Genomic DNA, 23,794 nt, shown 5'->3' on the forward strand with positions numbered 1-23,794 from the left:
ACCAAAATGGGGAGTGCTACCGGCATCTATAAACCAACCACACGAGCGAAAAAAAAAATCTTTCTTTTTTCTTGGCTGAATTTCTTCACCAAAAGGCAAAGCTCTGATACCATTGTAACATGTGGAACCTTGTAGACGAGGATTATACTTTGATAAGTACCTTTCAGCCCTTGGTTCTTGACAATAGCACAATGTAATGACATGAGAGAGAGAGAGAGAGAGAGAGAGAGTTGTATTAACGTCTTCAAAAGGCCAAAATGACCTATAAGATCAAAAGGTTACATTATATTCATGAGGTACATCATCCTGGGTAAGGACATGCACACCTGAACATGGCCATGTACAGGACTTGTACACCTGACCATGGACTCTAAAGTGGATCCCTGGCTAACTCGTCCCAAACGGGGGCTCACGAGGGGCCAGTTACCACTCTAGGTCTTGCACCTACTGTACAGATATGGCCATGTGGCATCCAAGTGCAGGATGCACGTGACAAAAGAGCAGCCCATAGACAAACACCAAATGATAGCCCATAGTCCATTGCCCCTAGTCCAATCACATACATACCTGAGCAACCCGAAGCCCCTAGTCCCCTGACATCATCTCAGGGTTGGGACAAGACTACCAACATACATACATGCGATTCTCCTACTTTCTCATGCAATCTGGTTTTTGGCTCAATTAGGGAACTTAAATGCAACAGTTACAATGGCGATTTCAAAACAGCTTTCAGGAGGTGAACTGATTACCAGGTCCAATGACTCACAACATCTACAGCAACAAGACCTGTCTTGAGTGACCGCCCAGCAGTATTGAACTCCTCTGAATCGCATTTTGTTCCAATATATTTTTCATCAAGTGTGGTGATAAAAATTGTCAGCACAGCAAAAAAAGCTCCATATGCCAGGATCACCCCATAGCCTACACCCTGCCATAAAAGAGAGTAGAAGAATAATGATTGCATAATTAAGAACTGGTCCAAAATTGCATGCTCAAGAACTGAAAGACGCTAGGCTTGTTAGTCGCATACACATTTTCTGTTTTCGCATCTTGCACTGCTTGAACTTTCTAAAAGACTCCTTTAAGTATCTTAACCTTCATCTCTGGACATGCACTTTCACTAATGTATATGGTAGGTGTGTTACATCAAGTTCATATGAAGGGCTATTGGTGAGCCCTAATTTATAAAGGGAAAAAATAGGCTATGAGACTCAGGCAAGGTGTTCAAAATGGGTAACAATAGGCTGCCTACCAAATGTGCATGTATTTCTCCTTTCTTTCGCCTCCTTGCCTGCATCTTCCCCTTGGTTCGGATTGCTCCTCATCCGGGTTCAAGTCGGCCTTCTTTTTCGATTAGCATCATGGCTAATCATTCTCCCTCGGCCGGGCGAACCATTGTGTTCTCCAAAGACGAGCTCGCGGTCCTCTTCGCCGACATCGAGAAAGACTCCAAACGACCCCCATTGCCAAAATCTTTGGATCTCACCCTTCCCATCTCCAGGCTCGGGATTGGGTCCTAGCAGCTCTGCCTTCCGACCTCGCTCCACACTTTCGAGATGTCAGGTTGCTTGGAAGAGGTTTCTTCGAGGTGGATTTTGATTCCGAGGACGCAACCTCAGAGGTTTTGAAGGGCGGCCCTTTGCCATTGGGCCCGAGGAAGGTTTTTTTCCTTCCCTACTCCAACTATTTTGACCCTGTTGAGGAAGACCGGAAACGTTTCCCGATTACTCTCAGATTCCCAGGTCTTCCTCGCACATATTGGCCTATGCTAGAGGCCATCGGGTCCGCCTTTGGGCTGGTTCTTCAAGTGCCCCCCCTCCACGCTTTGCCGACATCTTCTGCCCAGGTGGTTGCTGCCTCGACGGATGCTGTCCCCAGGGTCATGGTTCTTGCCCATGACTGTGAGCTTTTTGGTCTTTTGAAGCAACGTATGGAGATTGCAGGTAAACCCGATCAGTGCCGGCTTTGTCACCAACACGGTCACTTTGCTCGAGATTGACCTTGTTTGTTGCAGGAACACAAATTGGATAGATCTCAGTGTGGCAAAGCTGGTAAGATGCTTTCTGGCCACACCTTCTGGTCCTCGGCTGTTGGGACTAGAGAGGGTGTTTGCATTTCAATGGCAGCATCTGTTATGCCTCGTGTTATTGGGCACGGTGTTATCATCCCTGCTAGAGCGCAGTGGATCTTGATCATGCACGAGGGTTGGAAATTGGGAATCTTGAATATTTATGCACCTAACGTGAGAGGTGAAAGGGTGGCCTTTTGGGACACCATTACAAATGTCATTCCATAGGTTGATCATTGGATAGTGGGAGGAGACTTCAATATGGTTGGGCAACCTTCTGACAAGAAGGGTGGATGTGAAGGGGGTTTACACCCTTTGGAGCGAGCCTCATGGGAGAGGTTCACGCTCTCTTTCTTGGCAGGGATTGCTGGACTGAGGATGACTTCAAGAGAAGGCCAAATTCCTTATCTTTCTCTTGGCATAATCACAGGAGCGAGGTTGAGAGCATCTTTGCACGTCTGGACAGATTTTATGTGGATGATTGGTCCCTGGCCAGAGGAGGCACCATTGCTATTATGCCTGGCACCACCAAATCTGATCATTGCCCCATCGTTTTGTGTCTCAGGGAACCTGGGGCTCGCTCGTCCTCTCGTCGTGTCCGTATCCCTGACTCTCTTTATCTAGATGCTGACATCTCCCTTGAGATCAGAGAGAGATGGAGATCTTGTGATGGTCCTGATCCTTGTCATAATATTGCACTGGCTCTTGAGAGGACCAGCCATCATTATCATAGTGCTGCCTTGTCCAAGAAGAAGGAGGCTCTGGACAAGGAGAGAGCTATTAAGCATAGGTTTGCTGCTCTTCAGAGGGAACATGAAAAGCATCCACATGCGTCTTGGATTACAGACCTCTTGACCACATTTAGAGCACAGCTGCAGTTGGCCATGGATAGGAGGGCTGAGTTCGCGTTTCATGCGAACGAGGCTTTTTGGACTCAGATGGGTGGCAGATGCAACAAAGAGTTTTTTTCAGTACACAAGCTTTCCCATAGCAGGGATTTTGTGAGGTATTTGCAGGATTCACAGAGTGAGGTTTAGATTGAGCCTAACAAGGTAAGGGGTATTGCTTCAAATTTTTATCGGTCTTTGTTGACTGCAGAGGTGCCCTCTCCTCCGAGAGATGTGGCACGGCAGAAAGTCTGGGAGTGCATGCCCAAGCTCATTACAGATGCTATGTGTTCTTCCCTGGATGCTGTCACCAATTGGATGGACGGGAGCCAGACTGGTGCCACCCGTGTATGACCTGGACTGTGTTCGACCCATGGGATTGTCACGCCATGGAAGAGCCAGTATTCGTGCCGTGTTTTGCCTATGGGACTGTCACACCATAGGGAGACTCGTGCCTGGAACTGTCTTACCTATGGGACTATCACTCCATAGGAAGACCAGGTTTTTATGTTTTTATGTCGTGCCAGTTTTGTGCCGACAGATATTTTGTACTTGTTCCATGAACGGGAGATATGTCCATGTTACTATTTGCACATGCACACATGTTTTGCATGTTTGAAACTGTTTTCGCATGACATGTATTTGTGTGTTTGCCTGCTTGGCGTGTTACTTACTGAGCGGGGATGCCTGCCAATGAGTCGTGAAGTCTGTTCTGTATTCTGACGAGTTTTAGTGCGAGTTTTAGTGCATGTGAACAGGTGGTAAGTATATGGTACATGTTGTTTTTATTATTTTATTTCTAACCTTTAGTTTTATAAGGTTAAGTGTTCACATTCACTTAAATGTGGGCACCACTTTGGGCACAAGGTGGGGAGCCCCACTTAAGTGAGTGTGGGGGTGGGCATGGTCACCTACCCACACTCCTCACCCACATGCAAGCGTAGTATAACTCCACCTTTAATTTTATAAAAGAAAACCTTCCCTTTCAAGCGTGGGCATGATTCGCTTCCACCCTTTTACGTAAGATCACCCGGCGATCACCTTGCGTTTGTTCTCTAACCGGCGACCATCTCTCTCTTGCGCTTGCTTTTCCCAGGCGACTGGCTGCCCTATCAACTGCACTACAGGCTGCCGTGCTGCGCTTGTGTTACCTACAGGCTGCCCCTCTACCTTCAGCCGCCAGACAGCTGAGGCTGTGCGCCTCCAGACAGGCAGCCCTATAGGCTGCGCAGCCTGCCACAGCAGGTGGCTGTGCGTCAGTTTTCCAGCCAGCAGACCCTAAGGCGATCGTGTGCGTGCACCATCAGGCCATCTTCTCGCAGGCTGCAGCCAAGTACCTGTGCACAGCAGCCAGGTGCCTCTTCTATACTCGGCGGTTTCTTTTCTCTCTCAGGCGGCTGTGCCTACAGCAGGAGGCTATTTTCAGTTGGCAACCACACAATCCTCTCCTTCCGTTTGTGTACTTCACCCGACAGCTGCATCACTAGGCGGCTGTAGCAAGACAAACTCCTCCACAAGAAGGCAGGCTTTGTCCTGCACAACTATCTTATGTAACTGTACACATGGGTATTGGACTTCCTCAGCCATCCACAAGTACGTGAATTTCAGATTTAAGTAAAGTATTTTTTTTGCGTTAAATCTGATAAGGGATTCCCGACTCCCTATACGGCCAACACCCGTTCGGTGCCGGGTTGTCGAAGCTCTATTGGAGAAGCACAGTCAAAAGGTGCTGAGATCGGGAGAGCCAGGGGTTAGTATGAGAGCGCCTGTTTGTGCGTGGTCTCGGAACACCAGTGAGGCGCTCTCCACGGAGTCCAGTGAAAGCACAAGACCGTAGAGATTGGACCACGCTAGTGGTCGTTCTACTTCGAGCTTCTACATCGAAATTCGACTTCGAGCCTATTTGTTTGGTACTGTTTTCATATGTACATGGACATCATCTGGTTCTTGGAACCCATGGAGCATTGTATTTGTTAAATACTCCCAATAAATATATCATATATTGAGGGGGGGGTCGGCCCGTTCCGGCCCCAGTGCTGGTGTCCATCTTTCCATTTCATTTCATTTCAATTTCAAGTTGTATTAAGTTGTCCATTTCAAATTTGTGGTTTTAAAGTCCTTCACGCACTACATGCTCTTTCCAGTGGTTCATGCCCAAGGGATGATGGTCTTTCTCCCGCCTTCTTTATTCGTTTTTCGGATCATATTGGAGATGCTATCACTGTTGCCCTTCATGAAATGTGGCTGTCGGGTATGATGCCGCCTTACCTCACGGAGGGGCTGATTCACCTTATCCCCAAGAGTGGGGACAAGATTGACATTAAACAATGGAGGCCTATCACTCTCCTTGGATCTGCATATAAGATCTTAGCTAAAGCCTTGAGTATAAGGTTGCAGCCGATTCTCCAAAGGACTATCCATAATACACAGAATGGGTTCCTCCAAGGAAGGAGTATATTTGATAACATCTTTTCTTTCTGGGAAGCTATCGAGTGAGCAAAGTCTAGTCAGCAGCCTCTTGCCATTCTTTTGCTTGATTTTGAAAAAGCTTATAACAGAGTGGATTGGGATTTTTTGGAGGGCACTATGGCACATATGGGGTTTTCCCAAAACTGGATCAGAGGGGTGTCCTGCCTATACAGAGAGGCTCATAGCATTGTCTTAGATTGTGGGGGGCGCGGCGAGCGTTTTCAGATTTCCCGTTCGGTGAGGCAGGGCTGTCCCCTCACCCCTTTACTGTACCTAATTGTAGCTGAGGCTATGAGCAAGTTTCTTCAGGGTGCCCCTGGTGTTGTCGGTCTCAGGCTGCCTTTATGCACGGAGGAAGAGTTTTGGGACTCTGAGTTAGCAGATGATACGGCATTGTTCCTTGAGGCTTCACATGCTTATTTATGTGCTTACTGGACAGCCTTGGAGGCCTTTTGTTTGGCAGCAGGAGCTACTATCGATTGGCATAAATCAGTTGGCTTTTTGATCAGTAATTCTCCTCTTGCAGATTGGGGTACAGATGTTGGTTTTACTTGGATTGAGAGAGGATGCTCTGCTAGATACCTTGGTTGTCAGGTGGGTGTTGACATCTCCCCTGCACAACAGTTTGCTCCAGTGCTCTTAAGCATTAAAAGCAAACTTCATCACTGGAGTAGGAGGAAGCTCGACTTGGCCTCTAGAGCTTTGGTGGTTAACCAAGTTTTGCTAGCCACGTCTTGGTTTATTTCTTCGTGTTGGATTTTTCATAAGGGCTGCATTGGCCAGCTTCGTCGCCTTATTCGGAACTTTCTTTGGTCAGGGCTTGATGGAAATGCACACACCAGGGCCAGAGTTGCTTGGGAAACCATTATCAGGCCTAAGCAGGAAGGGGGATTGAATATCATTGACCCCGAGGTGCATGACCCCGAGGTGCAATGTAAGGCTTTGCTCTGTAAGCTTGTTGTTAGGGGCTTTCTTCCAAGCACTAAGCCGTGAAAGGACTTTCTCATGCAGCAGATAACGAAGTGTGTCCCTATTCGCGGAGGTGATTGGACTCTCAGCTCACGCTTTATTTTGTCAGATGCAGTTCACCGCTCCCCTTCGTCCCCCCTGGTTAGGTCCCTCCTACGGGCTTGGGACTACCTGAGGAGTTGTTTGGTATACATCCCCCCGCGTTCAGTGGAGGAAGCTAAACGGCAGTCCATTCTATGGAATGATTTGATCATAGATGGGCATGGTAGGCCTCTTGGGGCAGCTATGCATATTCTCTGGGCTGGCTGGGAGACCCTTTGCCCCACAGTGCTAGCTTGGAAGAGGTTTCAGAGCCTTACCGAGGTGCAGAGATTGGATATCACACAGCACTTGAGAGGTTCTAGCCGAAGGATTGCACAGATTGATGCAGCCATTCCCAACCACTGGATTACTGGATCATTCTTGGTTTGGGGTTTTCTCTGGGGCAGGTGTTACCTCTTTAGGTTATGGGTATCTCCTTGTCTAGGAAGGATGATGTACCGGTCTTTTTTTATGTACAGGATGGATGGCAGCTAGAGAGATGTGATGTGCATGACCTTATTGAGGCCCCCAGATTCGTCCAATCAGAGTTGTTGGCAAGTTAGGGAAGCACGTCTTTGTTGCCCCACCCCCCCAGGGATGATCACAGAGTGTTAGCCTTTGGTTGTATGGTGGCTGCCCTATCAAACATTTGCCTTGGGACCCCGATGAGTGGGAGTGGAAGGATGCTTGTAATCCTTTGAAAAGCATGCCTTTTTTCAGTTATACGGTGCGGAATGCCAGACATCTAATCTTGGGACACATTCAGAGTGTCCCTACTCTTAGACCCCATTGGGAGTCTTACAGCATTTCGATTGACATTCAGAGGGCATTTTGGCGGAGATTGTGGCACTCTTATAGGAAGCCACAGATTTCCTCCTTTATCTGGGTTTCCCTTCATGGTGGTCTGGCCACCAATCAGTGGAGGTCTGTTACTGGTGCTTGCCCAGCATGCCCTAGATGTGTAGGAGTTTCGGAGTCAACTTACCATTGTTTATGGGAATGCAGGGAAGCACAGAGGGTTTGGTCTGGAATTGCACCTCTCTTTGGTAGGATGAAGAGGGATGCTATCATTTCTTTTGGTTCTATCATTTGGTTGACACAGTCTCGACCTCAGCTGAGGTTCGAGGGTGACAAGAGCTTGGCCATTTTGGTTAGGCAAGGAGTGGCTCGGCAGTGTTGTCTTCAAGATTTGCCACTTTCACACTTTGTCCCTCCGACAGAGGTTAGACAGTTCTTGGGAGATTATTGCTAGCATCTCAGCCTGGAATATCTGGAAGGCTAGCTGCACTGAGGCCATCGAGGGTACTCCCGTTCTTGTTTCTCAGTGTCTTTGTAGGATTTGGAGTGATATTATTCACACCATTATGGCTACCTAGGCCAGAATCCAGGGATCTTCGAGGGCTGCGCTGCGGAGAGGAAGCGCGCCCAGTTTATGAGAGAGTGGGACATTGGTATCTTTTTTACATCCTCTCATTTGGGACCCTATTGGCAGCACAGGGTTCCTGATTGGTTGAGATCTCCACCTTGCTTGGTGTGAAATCTCCATTTTGTAAAATTCTTCATACTTAATAGAAGTCTCCTTTCGGAAAAAAAAAATGTGCATGTATTTGGTGCTGCTGTTGTTGACGTTGCAACTGATACAGTTGTTACCCCAGCTATATCCTGTTGTTGACTTTGCAACATCTACATCGTCATCGACTTGATGCATCTTCTGGAACTAAGGTAACAAGCGTATATACAGAAAAGCCACTTAGGAGATCCGTACTCTTCACATGCAAATTCACATGCATTCCTCCATTTGAAATGGGATGCATGCTACACCGACGACTTCCATGTGCATTTGGAAAGAGAGCCCCTTCCTTTTCGGTTTTGAGTTGCCACATGCATCAATCGTCCAATGCATGTGTCAAGACATCTTGAGGACATGTACATGGTAGAATAGGGCAGCTCAAATGTTGCAAATGTTGTGAGGACAAAAGAGACCAAAGGACCAAATATATGAAAGATCAGAGTAAAACACACAACATGCAATGGTGATGTGTATATAAGAGATGAAGTCCAATACAGGAGCTCTATGTGAGACTCCGAATAAGCAGAGAGCTGCTGTCCCATAAACGCAGATAACAGAGCTGGAGTGACCCTGATGAAAGCGCTGATATAAGCCTGATGCAAATGCTGAAGACAACCTAACGTAGACGATGAAGTCAGCCCTGGTGTGGACGATGAAGTCAGGCCTTATGTAGGCGATGTAAACACTGCTGTGAGCCTGATGTAGGCGGCCAGTCCAGCAGCAGTAGGCGCTGTAGGTGAACCTGATGTAGGCGGCGAAAACGCTGATGTGAGGCTGATATAGGCGGCCAGTTCAGCAGCAGTTAACGCAGTAGATGAACCTGATGTAAGGCGGCGATAACACTGATGTGAGCCGTCCATGTGAGGCTGATATAGGCGGCCAGTTCAGCAGCGGTTAACGCAGTAGATGAACCTGATGTAAGGCGGCGATAACACTGATGTGAGCCGTCCATGTTCTGACCAGGAGGAGGTGCGATGCACACAGTGAGGTGCAGCCCATGAAGTGTCAAGCAGGCGATGAAACGCAGAAGAGGAAAACGCAGCCTGAGGTGCAGGGCGCCAAAGTCCACGTGGGGTTGATGATTCGCGCATGAACAAGGGGGGAGCCTCATATTTATATGAGGTATTAGATGGCCAGCATAGGAGTCGGCCCTTTTTGGGCTGGGTTAAATACCTGTTTTGGGTATATTTTCACACCCCCCCTCTCAGACCAAAAAGGGATCATGAGAGAAGATGAGGGGAAAAAAGGATTTGGTTGTCGAAGATGAGGATTTCTGTGATTGACCAGAGTATAGGCATCTGGGATTGAGAAGTACTGGAAGAATGCCACAATGCAAGAGGTTTTCACATGCATGAATGCCCATTTTTGGGTTTTCATTCATACATGCGCCCCAAACACAAAAAACAGAATGCTGTGCATAGGGAATGCAAGATGGAAAAAAATGCAATGCAGTGGGTTTTCACAGGAGCCGTGCCCTCATGGGGTTTTCACTGACTCGTGTGCCCGATACAAAAATGATAAAAAAATGAAGGGAGAGGCAGATCCCCCTCTCAATGTGCGGAGGGTGATGGTGGTGGACCGATGCCAATCCGATTACGAAGACGCTCGAGAATGGGGCGGTTGACGGACTTCGTAAGGATGTCTGCTTGGTTGTCTGCCGTGGAAATGTACTCGAGTCGGATGGTACCAAGCTCAACCTGTTCCCTGTTAAAGTGAAAATGGACACCCACATGCTTGGTACGGTTAGAAAAAACAAGGTTGCCAGCAAGGGCAATCGCACTCTGACTGTCGACGAAGATGGTAGAGGCGGTGTCGATGGAGACACGCATGTCGAAAAGAAGTTGACGAAGATACATAACCTCAGCGGTGGCATCATAGAGGGCCCAGTATTCGGCCTCTGCCGAAGAACCTGCAACGGTGTCCTGCTTTTTGCTAGACCAAGAGGAAGGGGCAGATCCGAGGGAGAACAAATAACCACCATGAGAACCTCGAGAATTGAGATCACCAGCCCAGCCAGAGTCCGTGTAACCGTGCAAGGTGATCCCGCGACTATAGTGAAGTCCATACAAATAGGTACTTGCTAGATAGCGAACAACCCTCATTGCTGAACTCCAATGTGGCTCCTTGGGTGTCATGTGCACAGTCTGTATCTACCGTGTGCTACACGCAAGCAAGACTAGCTTCGAGGTTTGGGGAAGCTTGGAGCTAGGCAGGCTGATTGACAAGCTGAGTTAGGGATAGACTAACGGGCAGGCACCCAAGTATGGACGGGCAGGCGCCCAAGTGTGGACGCCCGATGACTGGCCAAGAGCCTATAAAAGGGTGGCCAAGGTTAGTCATTAGGATATAGAGAGTCTCGCGAGTTTGTGAGAGCTCTATGGTCTTGGAGCCTAGATCTAGTGCAGACGTGCATTTGCTTTATGTAGCCGAGGCTAGCAGCAGTCTTGAGGCCCGCGAGGGTAGCTTCGTGGCGGTATGGGACGTCACGAGGAGGAGATTGGTCGGTACGTCAACCTAGTTAGCTCAACTCGTGGCTCGATGGGGACAACCAAGACTGTGGGCTTGCCCACGGCTATCATGGTTGGGAGGTGAGTCAGGCCTGCACCCCCTTGTTTGTTTGTTTGTTTGTTTGCAGGTTTTGAGTCTTGTACCAGGAACGATCACGGGAGTATGTCATGTGCACAGTCTGTATCTACCGTGTGCTACACGCACGCAAGACTAGCTTCGAGGTTTGGGGAAGCTTGGAGCTAGGCAGGCTGATTGACGAGCTGAGTTAGGGATAGACTAACGGGCGGGCACCCAAGTATGGACGGGCGGGCGCCCAAGTGTAGACGCCCGATGACCGGCCAAGAGCCTATAAAAGGGTGGCCAAGGTTAGTTATTAGGATATAGAGAGTCTCGCGAGTTTGTGAGAGCTCTATGGTCTTGGAGCCTGGATCTAGTGCAGACGTGCACCTGCTTTATGCAACCGAGAACGCAGCAGTCTTGAGGCCCGCAAGGGTAGCTTCGTGGCGGTATGGGACGTCACGAGGTAGAGGCTGGTCGGTACGTCAACCTAGTTAGCTCAGCTCGTGGCTCGATGGGGACAGCCAAGTCTGCGGGCTTGCCCACGGCTGTCATGGTTGAGAGGTGAGTCAGGCCGGCACCCCCTTGTTGTTTGTTTGTTTGTTTGCAGGTTTCGAGTCTCGTACCAGGAACGATCACGAGGAGATCCGGTGGGGATTTGACATTGGGAGCATTGAAATACTAACTTAAAATGGATATGCTGCAATAGGAGATATCAGGACGAGAATTTGTGAGCCACATAAGTTTCCCAACCACTTGTCGGTAGGCTCGCTCTTCATGAGGAGGTGAGTCCACTTCCTTTGACAGTCTAACGGTGGGATCCAATGGAGTGGCCACGGGGATAGCACCATCAGGAAAATAGAAAGTAATGAGTTGGAGACAGTATTTCTGTTGAGACACAAAAATACCATCAGGATGTTGGATCGCCTCCATGCCAAGGAAATATGAGAGAAGACCGAGATCAGTCATCTCAAAAGTTTGTCTGAGCTGTGCCATGATATCATGGGAACCTGAAATAATTAGGTCATCGACATACAGTACAAGGTAGCAAACCATCACCTGATCAGTGTGAATATAGAGATTGGGGTCACAGTGTGATGGGTAAAAACCTTGGCTGTGAAAAAATTTGTCGATGCGATGATACCACGCCCAGGGTGCTTTTGCTTAAGCCTATAAAGAGCTTTATGTAGGCGAAAGACTTTGTCCTCAAGACCAGGGAGAGGAAAACCCGGAGGTTGGTTAACGTAGACCTCCTCGTTAAGAATGCCATTTAAAAAGGCACTCGTAACATCCATCTAGTAGATTGGCCATTTATGGTGAACAGACAGATTGAGTAAAAGACGGATTGTGCTCATTCGAGCAGTGGGTGCAAAGGTCTCGTCGAAGTCAATGCCTTCTTTTTGGCGAAAGCCTTGCACGACAAGCCGGGCTTTGTATTTGTCCAAGGTACCATCGGCTTTAAATTTGGTGCGGAAGATCCATTTGGTTCCAAATGACCACCTTATGACGAGGGCAATCCACAAGGGACCACGTGCCATTACGGTCAATGCTTTCAAGTTCTAGTTCCCTATTTCCAAGATGGAATTTTAATGGCATCTTTCCACGATGTTGGCTCATCATGTGCCACATAGTCTATGGAAAAAACAAAGGCAAATGAGGCACGGGGAGCGAGTCTGGTGGATCGCCGAGGACCGTCCAAAGGGATGTCAAAAGGAAGTATACCAAAATCACGCATGGTTTGTTGACACCAGCGAGGTAAAGGGTCCCTAGGTGATTGTCGAGAGGAGGAAGCCTCCTCAAGAGGTGAAGTTGTAGGTAACTAATGGGGTTCATTTGGCACAGTCTGAGATTCTTGTTCAGTTGGTATGGGCAGCGGAAGGCGAATTAAGTCTTGCTCATCAAAGACAATGTCTCGACGAACAAAAACTTTGTTTGATCGTGGATCAAAAACTTTGTAAGCCTTTGATTCAGAAGAGTAACCCACAAAAATGAGCAACTCACTCCTTGGATCAAGCTTTCCCCTTGTATCATTCGGAGTGTGAGTATATGCTCAACATCCAAAGACACGGAAATGGGAAACAGTTGGCTTTTCGCCAAAGAAGGCCTCAAATGGGGTCCCGTGGGGAACAACAACCGTGGGGCAACGGTTCAGAAGATACACCGCAGTGTTGACCGATTCTGACCAGAGGCGTTCAAGCAGCTCAGCTGCAAAAAGCATGGAGCGTGCCATATCCATGACTGTTCGGTTCTTGCGCTCGACCACTCCATTCTGTGAGGGAGAATTGGTGGAGGTGAGTTGGCGTTGAATGCCATGATCTTGCAAGAACTGAGAAAATTGATGGGAGATAAATTCACCACCATTGTCACTACGAGCAATCCCAATTGAGACACCCATTTGATTGGTGACTAACCGAACCCATGTGGAGAAGTATTGGAAAGCGTCAGATTTATGCTTTAGGAAATATACCCCCATGTATCTTGAATAATCATCAACAATCAGCATGTAGTATAGAGATCCATTTAGGGAAGGGGTTGGAGATTGGCCACTCAAGTCGAAATGAATCAACCAGAGGATTCCCGAAGCCCGATGAGTAGCGTGTTGTGGGAATGGGAAGCGATGTTGTTTACCCCGTTGACATGGCTGACACACATCCTTTATCAGTTTGAAGCTGGGTATACCTTCAACTAACTTGTCTCGAGATAGCTCGTAGAGAGTGGAATGGGGTAGATGACCATAGCGAAAGTGCCATAGTCATTCAATGTCGGAGGGAGCTTGGTTCACATAGGCGCAAACTCGATGGAACTCAGAGCCAACAGAAGATGGCTCACTTAGAAAAGTGGACATTCGGTACAAACCATCCTTCTGAGCTTGTCCTCTAGCAACAACAAGACCAGTAGTTTCATCAATTACCTCAACAACTCTTTTGTTGAAGTAAACACCCCGATCGAGTTGGGTAAGCTGGGATACAGAAAGAAGGTTGAGACCTAAATTAGAGACAAGATAGACATTGTCCAAGGTAGCCTTGTTGGGGCCAATGTTGTTGTCAAATAAGACAGTGCCAATGGATTTTATGGGCATCATTGTGTTGTTGCCACATCGAACTTCTCCCTTAACGGGACGCGGAGAAATGAAAATGTCAGCATTGCGAGCCATATGGTGAGTAGCGCCACTGTCAACTACCCAAGTGATAGGATGACCACAGAGAAGAGTTGGATGGGCCTCAATAATGGACACAGAGGGATTATCAGGTAACTGACAAATCTGAATGAGGGCAGAGGCCTTTCCCTGCGGTTGACCTTGTTTAGGCCTTCGTTTCTTCTTTTTTGTGGAGTGGTGGCTACAATCAATCTTAAGTTTGACCTGAGCAATATTGGCCGAGGGGCCGGGATGAGATGTAAGGGAAGACCAATCAGACATCTCTTCAGGAGTGGTGAAAGAAACTGGCTGGGAAGGTGGGGCTTGAGCAACCTGACTATTAGCTCGCCACTGGGAGGAACGGGGCCATGTAGAACCATATCCTTATTGTTGGGTCCTTGGATGGGAGCTTGGTAGAGTAGGTGCTGGATTGCTACCCACTCTGGATCACCAATTTGGGGCATTGCTACCACCTTGGTTGTTTTGGCGGGTGGAGGTAGTGGGGTTGGAGTTGTTGCCTCTATTTTCCTTGGTTTTAAAAACACACTCATCATCAACATGTCCAAGTATTTGGCAAGAAGTGCAAAATCTATTCTTTTTGGGAATATTTTGCCAGTAGGGAATGGGTGTGGAGGCAAGATTTTTGGAATCAATGTTGTTGCCGAGAGATTTGCCTTGATTTCCTAAGTTGATGTTCCCTTTCCCTTGCTGTCCTTTTTGAGTAGAGGTTGTATTGGACACAAGGGCCCCCTCTTGAGTGGAGGGAGAGGAGTGTTAACACATTCATCCCCAGTTTCTGCCCATTTCTGGTGTCCATTTGGTCCCCTTTTGTATGGCCCTTGCTTGTGGGCTGGCCACCCCTTTTTACTATTTTTCTGGGATTTTTCCCAACCATTCTGGCATTTTTCCAGTCGGCCTGTTTGTGAACTCCAGTCGGCTAGCACTTCCCCACTATATATAGTGGGTGCTGGCCTCTCATTTCTCATTCAGTCTTGTACATATTTTGCTCCCTCACTTATGAGACTAACAGTGTCTCTTGCTTGGGACTGTTTTGGTTCAGTATATTCAGCATAGTTTGCTCCATATCTCTCTCTCTCTTGCACTCTCTGTTCAGCACATTCTAGTGCCACTCTGCTTCCGCTTTGTGCACTCTTTCATGGTATCAGAGCTCCCAGTTTAGCAACCTTTCTGCTGCCCCAGATTCAGCCCTGTTTTCAGCACCTACTCCTCTGCATTTTCTTCCAGATTCATAGCTTTTGCTGCTGCGTTTTCTGGACAGCACCCTGCTGGTCGCTTTTCCTTCAGATTGGCTTCACCAATTCAGCCATCTGGCTCTTGTTGATCAGCGTTTCATTGCCCACTTGGAGATTGGACTGCAGGCGGCCTGTTTTCTACAGGACAAAACTTGTTCACTGCTGCGTTTTCCTCTCCAGTGGCCCTTTCCCTGTGCAAAGGGGGCTTGTGGTGTTGGTGGCACTCTTGGTACCTGTGAAGGACACTTCCTTCTTCAGAGATTGTGCGTTTTCATGAGGAGAGCCCAAGCTACTGTCTTTGTTGTTGCCTTTCCCTCTTGCACCCTCTTACAGCATATTCCCTGGCCCTATGTGGCTACCTTTTCTCTCTATATCAAATCCGCATTTTATGCTTCCCTCTTCTAGTGACCTCAAGGTTGGAGGTACAGTCGACAGAAGCTTCTGCGTTTTTTGCTACAGGAGGATTCTCGGGTGCTGTCCAGCCTCTTAGGGCTGCGTTTTGGTGGGAGGAAAGACCCTATATCAGCATTTTCTGATTTGGACAGTTTTATCTTATGAGGGTTGGTTCTCTTGATTGGATCAATGATGACAACTTCAGATTTGGCTCCCGTACCACTCTCTTGTTATTTCCTTGATGATTGGATCAATGATGACAACTTCAGATTTGGCTCCCGTACCACTCTCTTGTTATTTCCTTGATGAGGCAGACAAGTTGGATGGTGGTAACTTTCAGTCATGGAAGTTGCAGGTTACTTCTATTCTCAGGGAGTATGGTTTGATGGAGTTTCTCTCGTACAAGAATCGGTGCTTGCCGGACCTTGCCTCTGCGGAGGATGTGTGTCGGTGGAGGAAGACTGACGGACAGATCTATGGCTTTATCCTCCTGAATTGTCAGGATTCGGTTCTTCGACACTTCATCTATGCTCCTGATGATGCTTCTACCTTCTATGTGTGGCAGTTGCTTTGTGACCTCTATGGTGATGCCAATGACCGGCAGATGCTTTCTGCTTCTGGGTGCTGTGCAGCCAGTGATTTTGTGGATACTTCTTTTGGAGATGTTCCTGCAGCGAAGGATATTGGGCCAGTTTTGCTCATTGCATCTGAGGAGTTTGTTTCTCCTATTGCCTTGCCCTATATAAAGTGGGTGCTGGCCTCTCATTTCTCATTCAGTCTTGTACATATTTTATGAGACTAACAGTGTCTCTTGCTTGGGACTGTTTTGGTTCAGTATATTCAGCATAGTTTGCTCCATATCTCTCTCTCTTGCACTCTCTGTTCATCACATTCTAGTGCCACTCTGCTTCCGCTTTGTGCACTCTTTCAAGGATGACTTCTTGGGATGAAATTGGTCATGCAACCGAGCGAAACGCAAGAGTTGGCATTCACACTCATATAGGTTAGGCATAGGCTGTAAACTAATGGTCTATGTGACAAAAGTAAAGAAGAGTGATAACCTAATCTTCCTAGGACTTGGCAGAGCCACTGGTGGCAAACTCGGCGTTAAGGCACCGATATTCAGCAACTTTGACGGTCAGGTCATCCCCTTCTTTTATAGAGAAAATTTAAATTTGATGCTCAAGATCAATGCGACGCGTACGATCACGTGCGGCATCTCTCTCTGCGAGGTGTGCCCATCTGTCAGAGACATAGGGGAACTGCTGGAGTTGTGAATGGAACTCGGGCAAGAGCCCAAAAGAGGTACAAGCAGTGATGACTGCATGCCAACACTAGTAGGAAGAGGTATGGGATGGGAGAGAGGGTTTTGTGTTTGAATTTGGGCAGTATTCCATAACACATTAGGAGTAGGAACACAAAGTGAACCAGAGCTGAAAACAGTGTTACCTCCTTGAACACCAGAAGTCGGAGAGTGAATTATACTCCTAGACCCTCCTCTATTTGGGTTCACAAAATGCCAGGGATCGAGGGTAGTTGATGGTACCGTTTGTTGAACCTGTGCCACAGAAGAAGATACCCATGTAGAGTTAGGAACATACATATTAATAGGCACATACGAACCTGACACGGTCACCGACAGGGATGATGATGGATCTCCGAACGATCGAGGAGGTACGTGTCCTTCCTGAGAAAAAGTCCCATACTGAAGTCCAGTTTGTCGGCTAGAATGAGAAGCAGAGCTCTCCAGTTGAGGCTGAATACTGGGTCCAGTACTGGCATACTGGCTGTGGGCATGTATCCTCCTCTAGAAGTAACGGCTGATAAGCTCGGAGAAGAAAAACCATATGCCAAGGGTGTAGAGGGTGAGTGGGTAAAAGTAGGCTGGTCATCTCCCAATGAAAGACCTTGAACAGGGCTGTCCACTGAATGAGGAGTTCCATCCTCCGTGTGATCTATATCAAATTAAGGGAAGTCAGTATCTGGTATGAAAAGCTAGTCCTCCGGAATCGAGGTTAGACGATCCATGGTGTGTACTTTCAAGGTCTTCAATCCCTTTCCTCACGATCGCTCTGATACCATGTGAGGACAAAAGAGACCAAAGGACCAAATATATGAAAGATCAGAGTAAAACACACAGCATGCAATGGTGATGTGTATATAAGAGATGAAGTCCAGTACAGGAGCTCTATGTGAGACTCCGAATAAGCAAAGAGAGCTGCTGTCCCATAAAACGCAGATAACAGAGCTAGAGTGACCCTGATGAAAGCGCTGATATAAGCCTGATGCAAACGCTGAAGACAACCTGATGTAGACGATGAAGTCAGCCCTGGTGTGGACGATGAAGTCAGGCCTGATGTAGGCGATGTAAACACTGCTGTGAGCCTGATGTAGGCGGCCAGTCCAGCAACAGTAGGCGCTGTAGGTGAACCTGATGTAGGCAGCGAAAACGCTGATGTGAGGCTGATATAGGCGGCCAGTTCAGCAGCAGTTAACGCAGTAGATGAACTTGATGTAAGGTGGCGATAACACTGATGTGAGCCGTCCGTGTTCTGACCAGCAGGAGGTGGCAATGCACACAGTGAGGTGCAGCCCACGAAGTGTCAAGCAGGCGGTGAAACGCAGAAGAGGAAAATGCAGCCTGAGGTGCAGGGCACCAAAGTCCACGTGGGGTTGATGATTTGCCCATGAACTAGGGGGGAGCCTCATATTTATATGAGGTATACCGTATTAGACGGCCAGCATAGGAGTAGGCCCTTTTTGGGCTGGGTTAAATACCTGTTTTGGGTATATTTTCACACAAATGTAACACTTTTTTTTTCCTTTTTTGCAAAAGCAGATGTCTCATGTGGAAAATAACACAGTGCAATGTGTAATAGCTGGAATCCTAGTCTGGTCAGACACGTCCACATGAACCGGGCCTTCTCATACCACCGGACCACTGCTAGTACTTTGCATAAGTGGGGCCTGAGCAGGCATGCCATTAGTAGTAAGCCACATACCCAACAGAGGCACAGGTGTGGCCCCTATAGGCAAACTCCCATACACCTCGGGTAGCCCTCTCTTAGGGCTCTGATGTGTCTGTAAAAAGATGTCCCTCACTGTATAAGTCTCTTCAAAACCTCCTGGATCAGCCCACAGAGTCCCATTGCAGTTCCATGTGATCATGTGAAGTGCATCCATGGTCCCATAGACATCGCATTGCTATGCAGGACATCGCTCAGTAACGATAAGAAGGCCATCTCAATATACGGCCCATTTTCCAGCTTTCTTGCCTCCATTACTTGGATCATTCCAAGTTTCTGCTGCTCTACCTGCAAAGGGTGACATCATCTCTGAGGTAGATCTTTGTGGAGCAAAGAAAGATAGGCCTTTTAACCTCATAAACAAGGCACTGGAACGCATATGGATCCATATAGCAGCAGGGAATGGGACTTGAACCCAGGATGTCTTGGTTTGTGAGGGGCGGGGGGGGAAGGGGGGGAGAGAGAGAGAGAGAGAAAAGGGAGTGGGGGTGGACAGATAAGCCCGTAGTCTAATTAAGTCCTTGCTCTATTTTGATGATATCTCTTCAACCTTGGTTAGGCTATAAATGCAGCTAGATGCATTTCCTTAAAAACGGTGATCGCAGGGACTTTGAAGTAGCCTTGGTAAAACCAAAGTTTATGATATCTCATACATACTAGAGAACGCCCACAGAAGTGAATGTTTACTTGCAACAAAGTCAAATTCTATGTAGACCCCTGTGATATTCTTCTCCGGCCAAGGTTTTATCACGAGACACTGTCGATGCTTGACTTAGTCAAACCTTACACTTCTTTGGTGGCATCGAGTATGCATGGACTAAGAGATTGCTTGGACCCATTATTGTGTCGGTTGCTATGTATGAGCCATCTTTTTCCGGAGAGGACGATCAGGCCAGAGAGGAATGACTGCAGATCGTGATATTTTTTGGGATTGTCAAGAGCAAGCCCTCAGTGCTATCCTCATGGTGTTTGAACTTCGGGTCTTCTCTCTTATCATGAGGCAATCTTTTAGCTGCATTGGATTTGAAGAATGGCCACAAATCACCTTGCCTGGATCTAGCGAGTTGTAGGCAAGGATGGTATTTACCAACGAGGCTTGCAACACCTTCAATTGGCACACAAATATTGAGCATGAGGGACTGCTGGTGTAGCTAGTGAGCTGTGGGAGAAGATGGTACAACCAGGTAGCTTGCCATGGTTTCAAAAGCATGCAAATCTTGGGCATGCATCTATCGACGAGGCGGCAACACCACCAATCTGATGTTTAACCATGAGTTGGCCCAAATTGGAACCCTTTGACAAAGAGAGTCTCAAAATACCCTCAGGCTACAGGCTACAGGCACTTCAGGTAGGCTTCAGAAAGAAGCTTTGATATGTGTACTAAATTCAATGTTTGTTTTTGGAGGTGAGGCCTTAATGAAGAAAGTGGAGTAATAGGGCAAGAAAACTGTGAGATACTCACCGGAGAGAAGATTGTCTGGCCATTGAAGAAGCTTGTCCGGTTGTCGTACTGATGAAGCCCAAACAGGTTTGGGTGTCCGACCGGCATGGTGTGGACCCTGGAGACAGAAGCAGTAGCCAAAGGGCAGCTCTGTAAGTTACTATTGATATGCAAGAAGCTCCAGAATTCAGCACCATACCTTTGCCCGCTTCACTGTTTTTGACCAAATGGTCCTTCTACCAGCTGCACTCATGAAGGCTGGCAAGCTTTTCGTACAATAGACCCACCAAAATATAATTCTGAGAGTTTTTTCTTCTTTTTCTTCTTTTAAAGTTGGACGATTTTTATTACATGAGGGTCCCGCATACCCTTCGTACAAACACACACACACTTACGGGTTTAGGAGGTACAAGGTAACACCATGCAATGTAGGCAGCCGTGGATCGAACCCATGACCTTGGGTTACAAGCCATCCACTTTAACCAACTGACGTACCGATTGCTGGCAAATAAGGATATAAGTCAAAGCAATAATGACTCTCCTTGTCCTTATGTAATGATTAATGCTTGAAAAAATCAAAGCAATGATGACTCTCCTTTCACTTTCTATTTTGCATGCATTCACCCATGTCCAAGTCTCACAATTCTCTATAAAAGGCCTCAAGGGCTCATTCTCTACTACAAGTAGAGAGAGTAGGAGGAGGTGGGGGAGGGAGCCTCATATACTAAGGTTATATTAATTAAATGCCAAGTCAGTGGCATTTAATCATTAATACAACCAGTGAATTTGAAAAAACACAACTAAAGTTTTCGCAATGATGCTATTGGAATCTAGAAGAGGTGAAAAACATGCGGACATGTTAATTTCATTGATTTTTTTTTCATGATGTTTTTTAGAACTCTTATCTTTTCCCAAGATGTTTTCAAGAACTTTTATTTATTAAGCATCTTCAGTAATTCTTTAATCGTGAACCCGACTTAAGGTCAATTTTGGTGAACACTTGCTTGGGCGCCAAGATATCAAAGTTGCCCTCCTGGATAGGCAGAAGAAGTATACAGATCTTAAAAGACTTGGACAAGAATACTATTCGTCTCGGGAAAGGTGTGCCTCAGCTTAACCTTCAATCAATTGGAAATTCAAAATGGCCAATTGAAATAGTCCCTTAAAAGGAATTGAGTCGATTGAAAAAAATGCAAAAATAGTGTAAATTCTAAAAAGTATTGCTATTTTCTACATATTTCCATCTTACTGAAAAATGAAAAGAAAGTTTATATGTAGGTGACCCGAGCGTTGCTATGGCATGAAGTTTTTGCTTGTATACATATGTGCATACATATACATGTGCATATGCGAGTGTGCGACTACATACATGTGTGTATGCATCTATGCATGTGTATGTGTGTGCAAGCATGTGTGTGTGTGTGTGTGTGTGTCTTTGCATATGCATGTGTGTATGTGTGTGTGCATGTGTGCTTGTGTCTATGTGCATATATATATGCAAGTGCTCGATTGTGTCCGTGTGTATACATCTATGCACTATGTATAATAAATTATTATATATTTATTGTATATATATACTATATATATAATAATATATTATAAATAAGATAATTATATATATATATATATAATTTTTTATTTATACTTAATAATAATAATTATTATTATTATATATTATTATTATTTATGTATATATATAAAACATTATATTATAATATATTAGTATAGATTATAAATATATATATATATATATATATATATATATATATATATGTATATATTTACTTATTATATGTTTACTTATTGTTATTATATATAATATATTTGTATTCTATTTTATACTTATTTGTTATATATCTTTATATTTTTATATCCACATACCCGTACACTCCTCTCTCTCGCTCCCTATTGTTCTCTCTCTCCCCCTCCCAATATGTGGCCTCTCTCTCTCTCTCTCTCTCTCTATCTCTCTCTCTCTCTCTCTCTGCCCCCAGCACGTGGCTCCTCCCCTCCCCCATCACACCTCCTTCTCTCTTTCCCCTACCCCAACACTTGGCCATCCACCATACATGTCCCCTCCCCTCCCAAAAATTTACACATAATAGATAGTATAGATAGATATTGTGTGTGTGTGTGTGTGTGTGTGTGTTTTTGTGTATGTGCACGTGTGCGCATGCGCATGTGTGTGTATTTATAAATGTAAATAATCTCTCTCTCTCTCTCTCTCTCTCTCTCTCTCTCACACACACACACATGTAAATATATATTATATATAATATTATGTTTTACTATATTTAGACACATGCATATATATGTGTATTTATAAATATAAAAAAATTTATACATACACACACATACATATATACTTTTAATTAATTAAATTTCAATTTACATTGAATTTTAATGGGTAGGGATACATGGTGAGGTGTGGTCACTCTCAAATCAATGCATCTTATATGTAATGTCTTTTGTCTTTTCTTTATAATGAGAGAAAGAAAGAGAGAGAGACCTATTGACAATAATATTGATCTCCATCATGTGTTGTATGGAGAACCTTAGTGAAAAAGGTAGGTATAGATAAAGAAATAACTAGCCTTAGTTCATGCATATATTGTAGGATTGTTTTGCATGGATGAGGAGATAAGAGAATTTATGGGTGAAGCTTAGTTAATTATCATCTAGGCACCCCCTTCTCCTCCTCCTATATATAACTGTTATCTAACTCTTTGTGAGTACAATCATTTGTATTAGATAGCCATTGATACATACTTAGTAATCTTTTATGGAATATGAGCTCTTGCATTGCCTATATTGAGTGTTGTTTATGATTCTCAAGCTTATGTTACTCGTGGTTAAGCCAATTATGCTTAAGACAAGCTTACATAATGCTTGGTCTCATTAGGTGGCTAATCAAGTTTAGTACTTGTTGTTGGTAACAAGATTGGTTCTATCACTTTTAAGCTTTGTGCTTTCCTTGTTGATTAAGTTTGGTTTACTTTAAGCTTTGTGTAAAGCTACCAAACTCCAATATAGTATTAGAGCAACTTTTTAAGGGAGTTACATCATAGGAGTAGTTTTGTGGGGAGGGAGCCTTCTTCTTAGATTTCTTTGTGAGTTTGATGATGAGTTTTCATTCACCACCATGGCTTTGTTAAGTGATTTGAGAGAGAAAGCACCTTTTAGTGGTTCTCTTCTTCAAATTTGTTGTTAGTACAAGAAGAGAGAGAGAGAGAGAGAGAGAGAGAGAGAGAGAGAGAGAGAGACAAGCTCTATGTGAGCTTCTTTGTGTGAGTCAAAAAGAGTGTGGAAGAGAGTGATTATTCTCTTACTACTATTCATGTCCTTCCTTACTTCTATATGAAGCTCCAACCTCATCAAGGAGGCGATTGTAAAATTTTCAAAGTTCCAATCTTATCAAGGTGGTGCAGTCTATATGAAACTCTCTGTGAAGCTACAACCTCATCTCATGGAGGAAACCTCTGCAAAACCTGCAATTCTCTATGAAGCTTCAACCTAATCCAAGATGGCGGTCTCTATGAAACTCTCACTTCTTTATGAAGCTCCAACGACTTCAAGGTGGTGGCCTCCTCTGTAAATCTTGTGCTTCTCTGTAAAGCTCCAACCAACTACAGACGTGCCAAGTGACATCAATGCAAATCAAATGTGCCAACACCATTGGATGTGAGAAGAAGTAACAACTCGTTGATTGTGTGAAGAAGTGACCGTTCGATGATTATGCGAAGAAACGACAGCACACGTCGATTGTGTGAAGAAGCAACAGCATGTCGACTATGTGAAGATGTAAGAGAGGTGAAAAGGTAATCCTTGTAGTTGCCAAAAGCATGAGTAAGCGACTGTATAGCAAAGTCCAAAAAACACGTGTCCAACTCTTGGGCATCCGGAGCATGAGCTGGCAGATCAACTCAAATCTAAAAA

The 23,794-nt window shown here is 45.8% G+C and overlaps 1 protein-coding gene across 21 annotated transcripts in view; it reads right to left on the bottom strand.

Annotated features, from left to right (window-relative positions):
- Nucleotides 1-20,178, bottom strand: part of LOC147605447 (urea-proton symporter DUR3-like) — a 109,648-nt gene extending 89,470 nt beyond the window's left edge. For 4 of the 21 annotated variants that reach the window (XM_086793202.1, XM_086793216.1, XM_086793212.1 and 1 more), the window contains exons 1-2: nucleotides 20,058-20,178; nucleotides 19,880-19,976 (exon numbers count right to left, since the gene is read on the bottom strand). In XM_086793202.1, coding sequence (XP_086649328.1) covers nucleotides 19,880-19,902 — 23 coding nt within the window. In that variant the 5' untranslated portion in view covers nucleotides 19,903-19,976; nucleotides 20,058-20,178. The other 17 variants (XM_086793220.1, XM_086793201.1, XM_086793197.1 and 14 more) reach the window with 10 other exon arrangements.
- Nucleotides 20,179-23,794: the final 3,616 nt, after the last annotated feature.

This window comes from Cibotium barometz, chromosome 59 (genome assembly GCF_041138505.1).
Source record: "Cibotium barometz isolate CiBa-2024 chromosome 59, ASM4113850v1, whole genome shotgun sequence".
Classification (NCBI taxonomy): domain Eukaryota; kingdom Viridiplantae; phylum Streptophyta; class Polypodiopsida; order Cyatheales; family Cibotiaceae; genus Cibotium; species Cibotium barometz.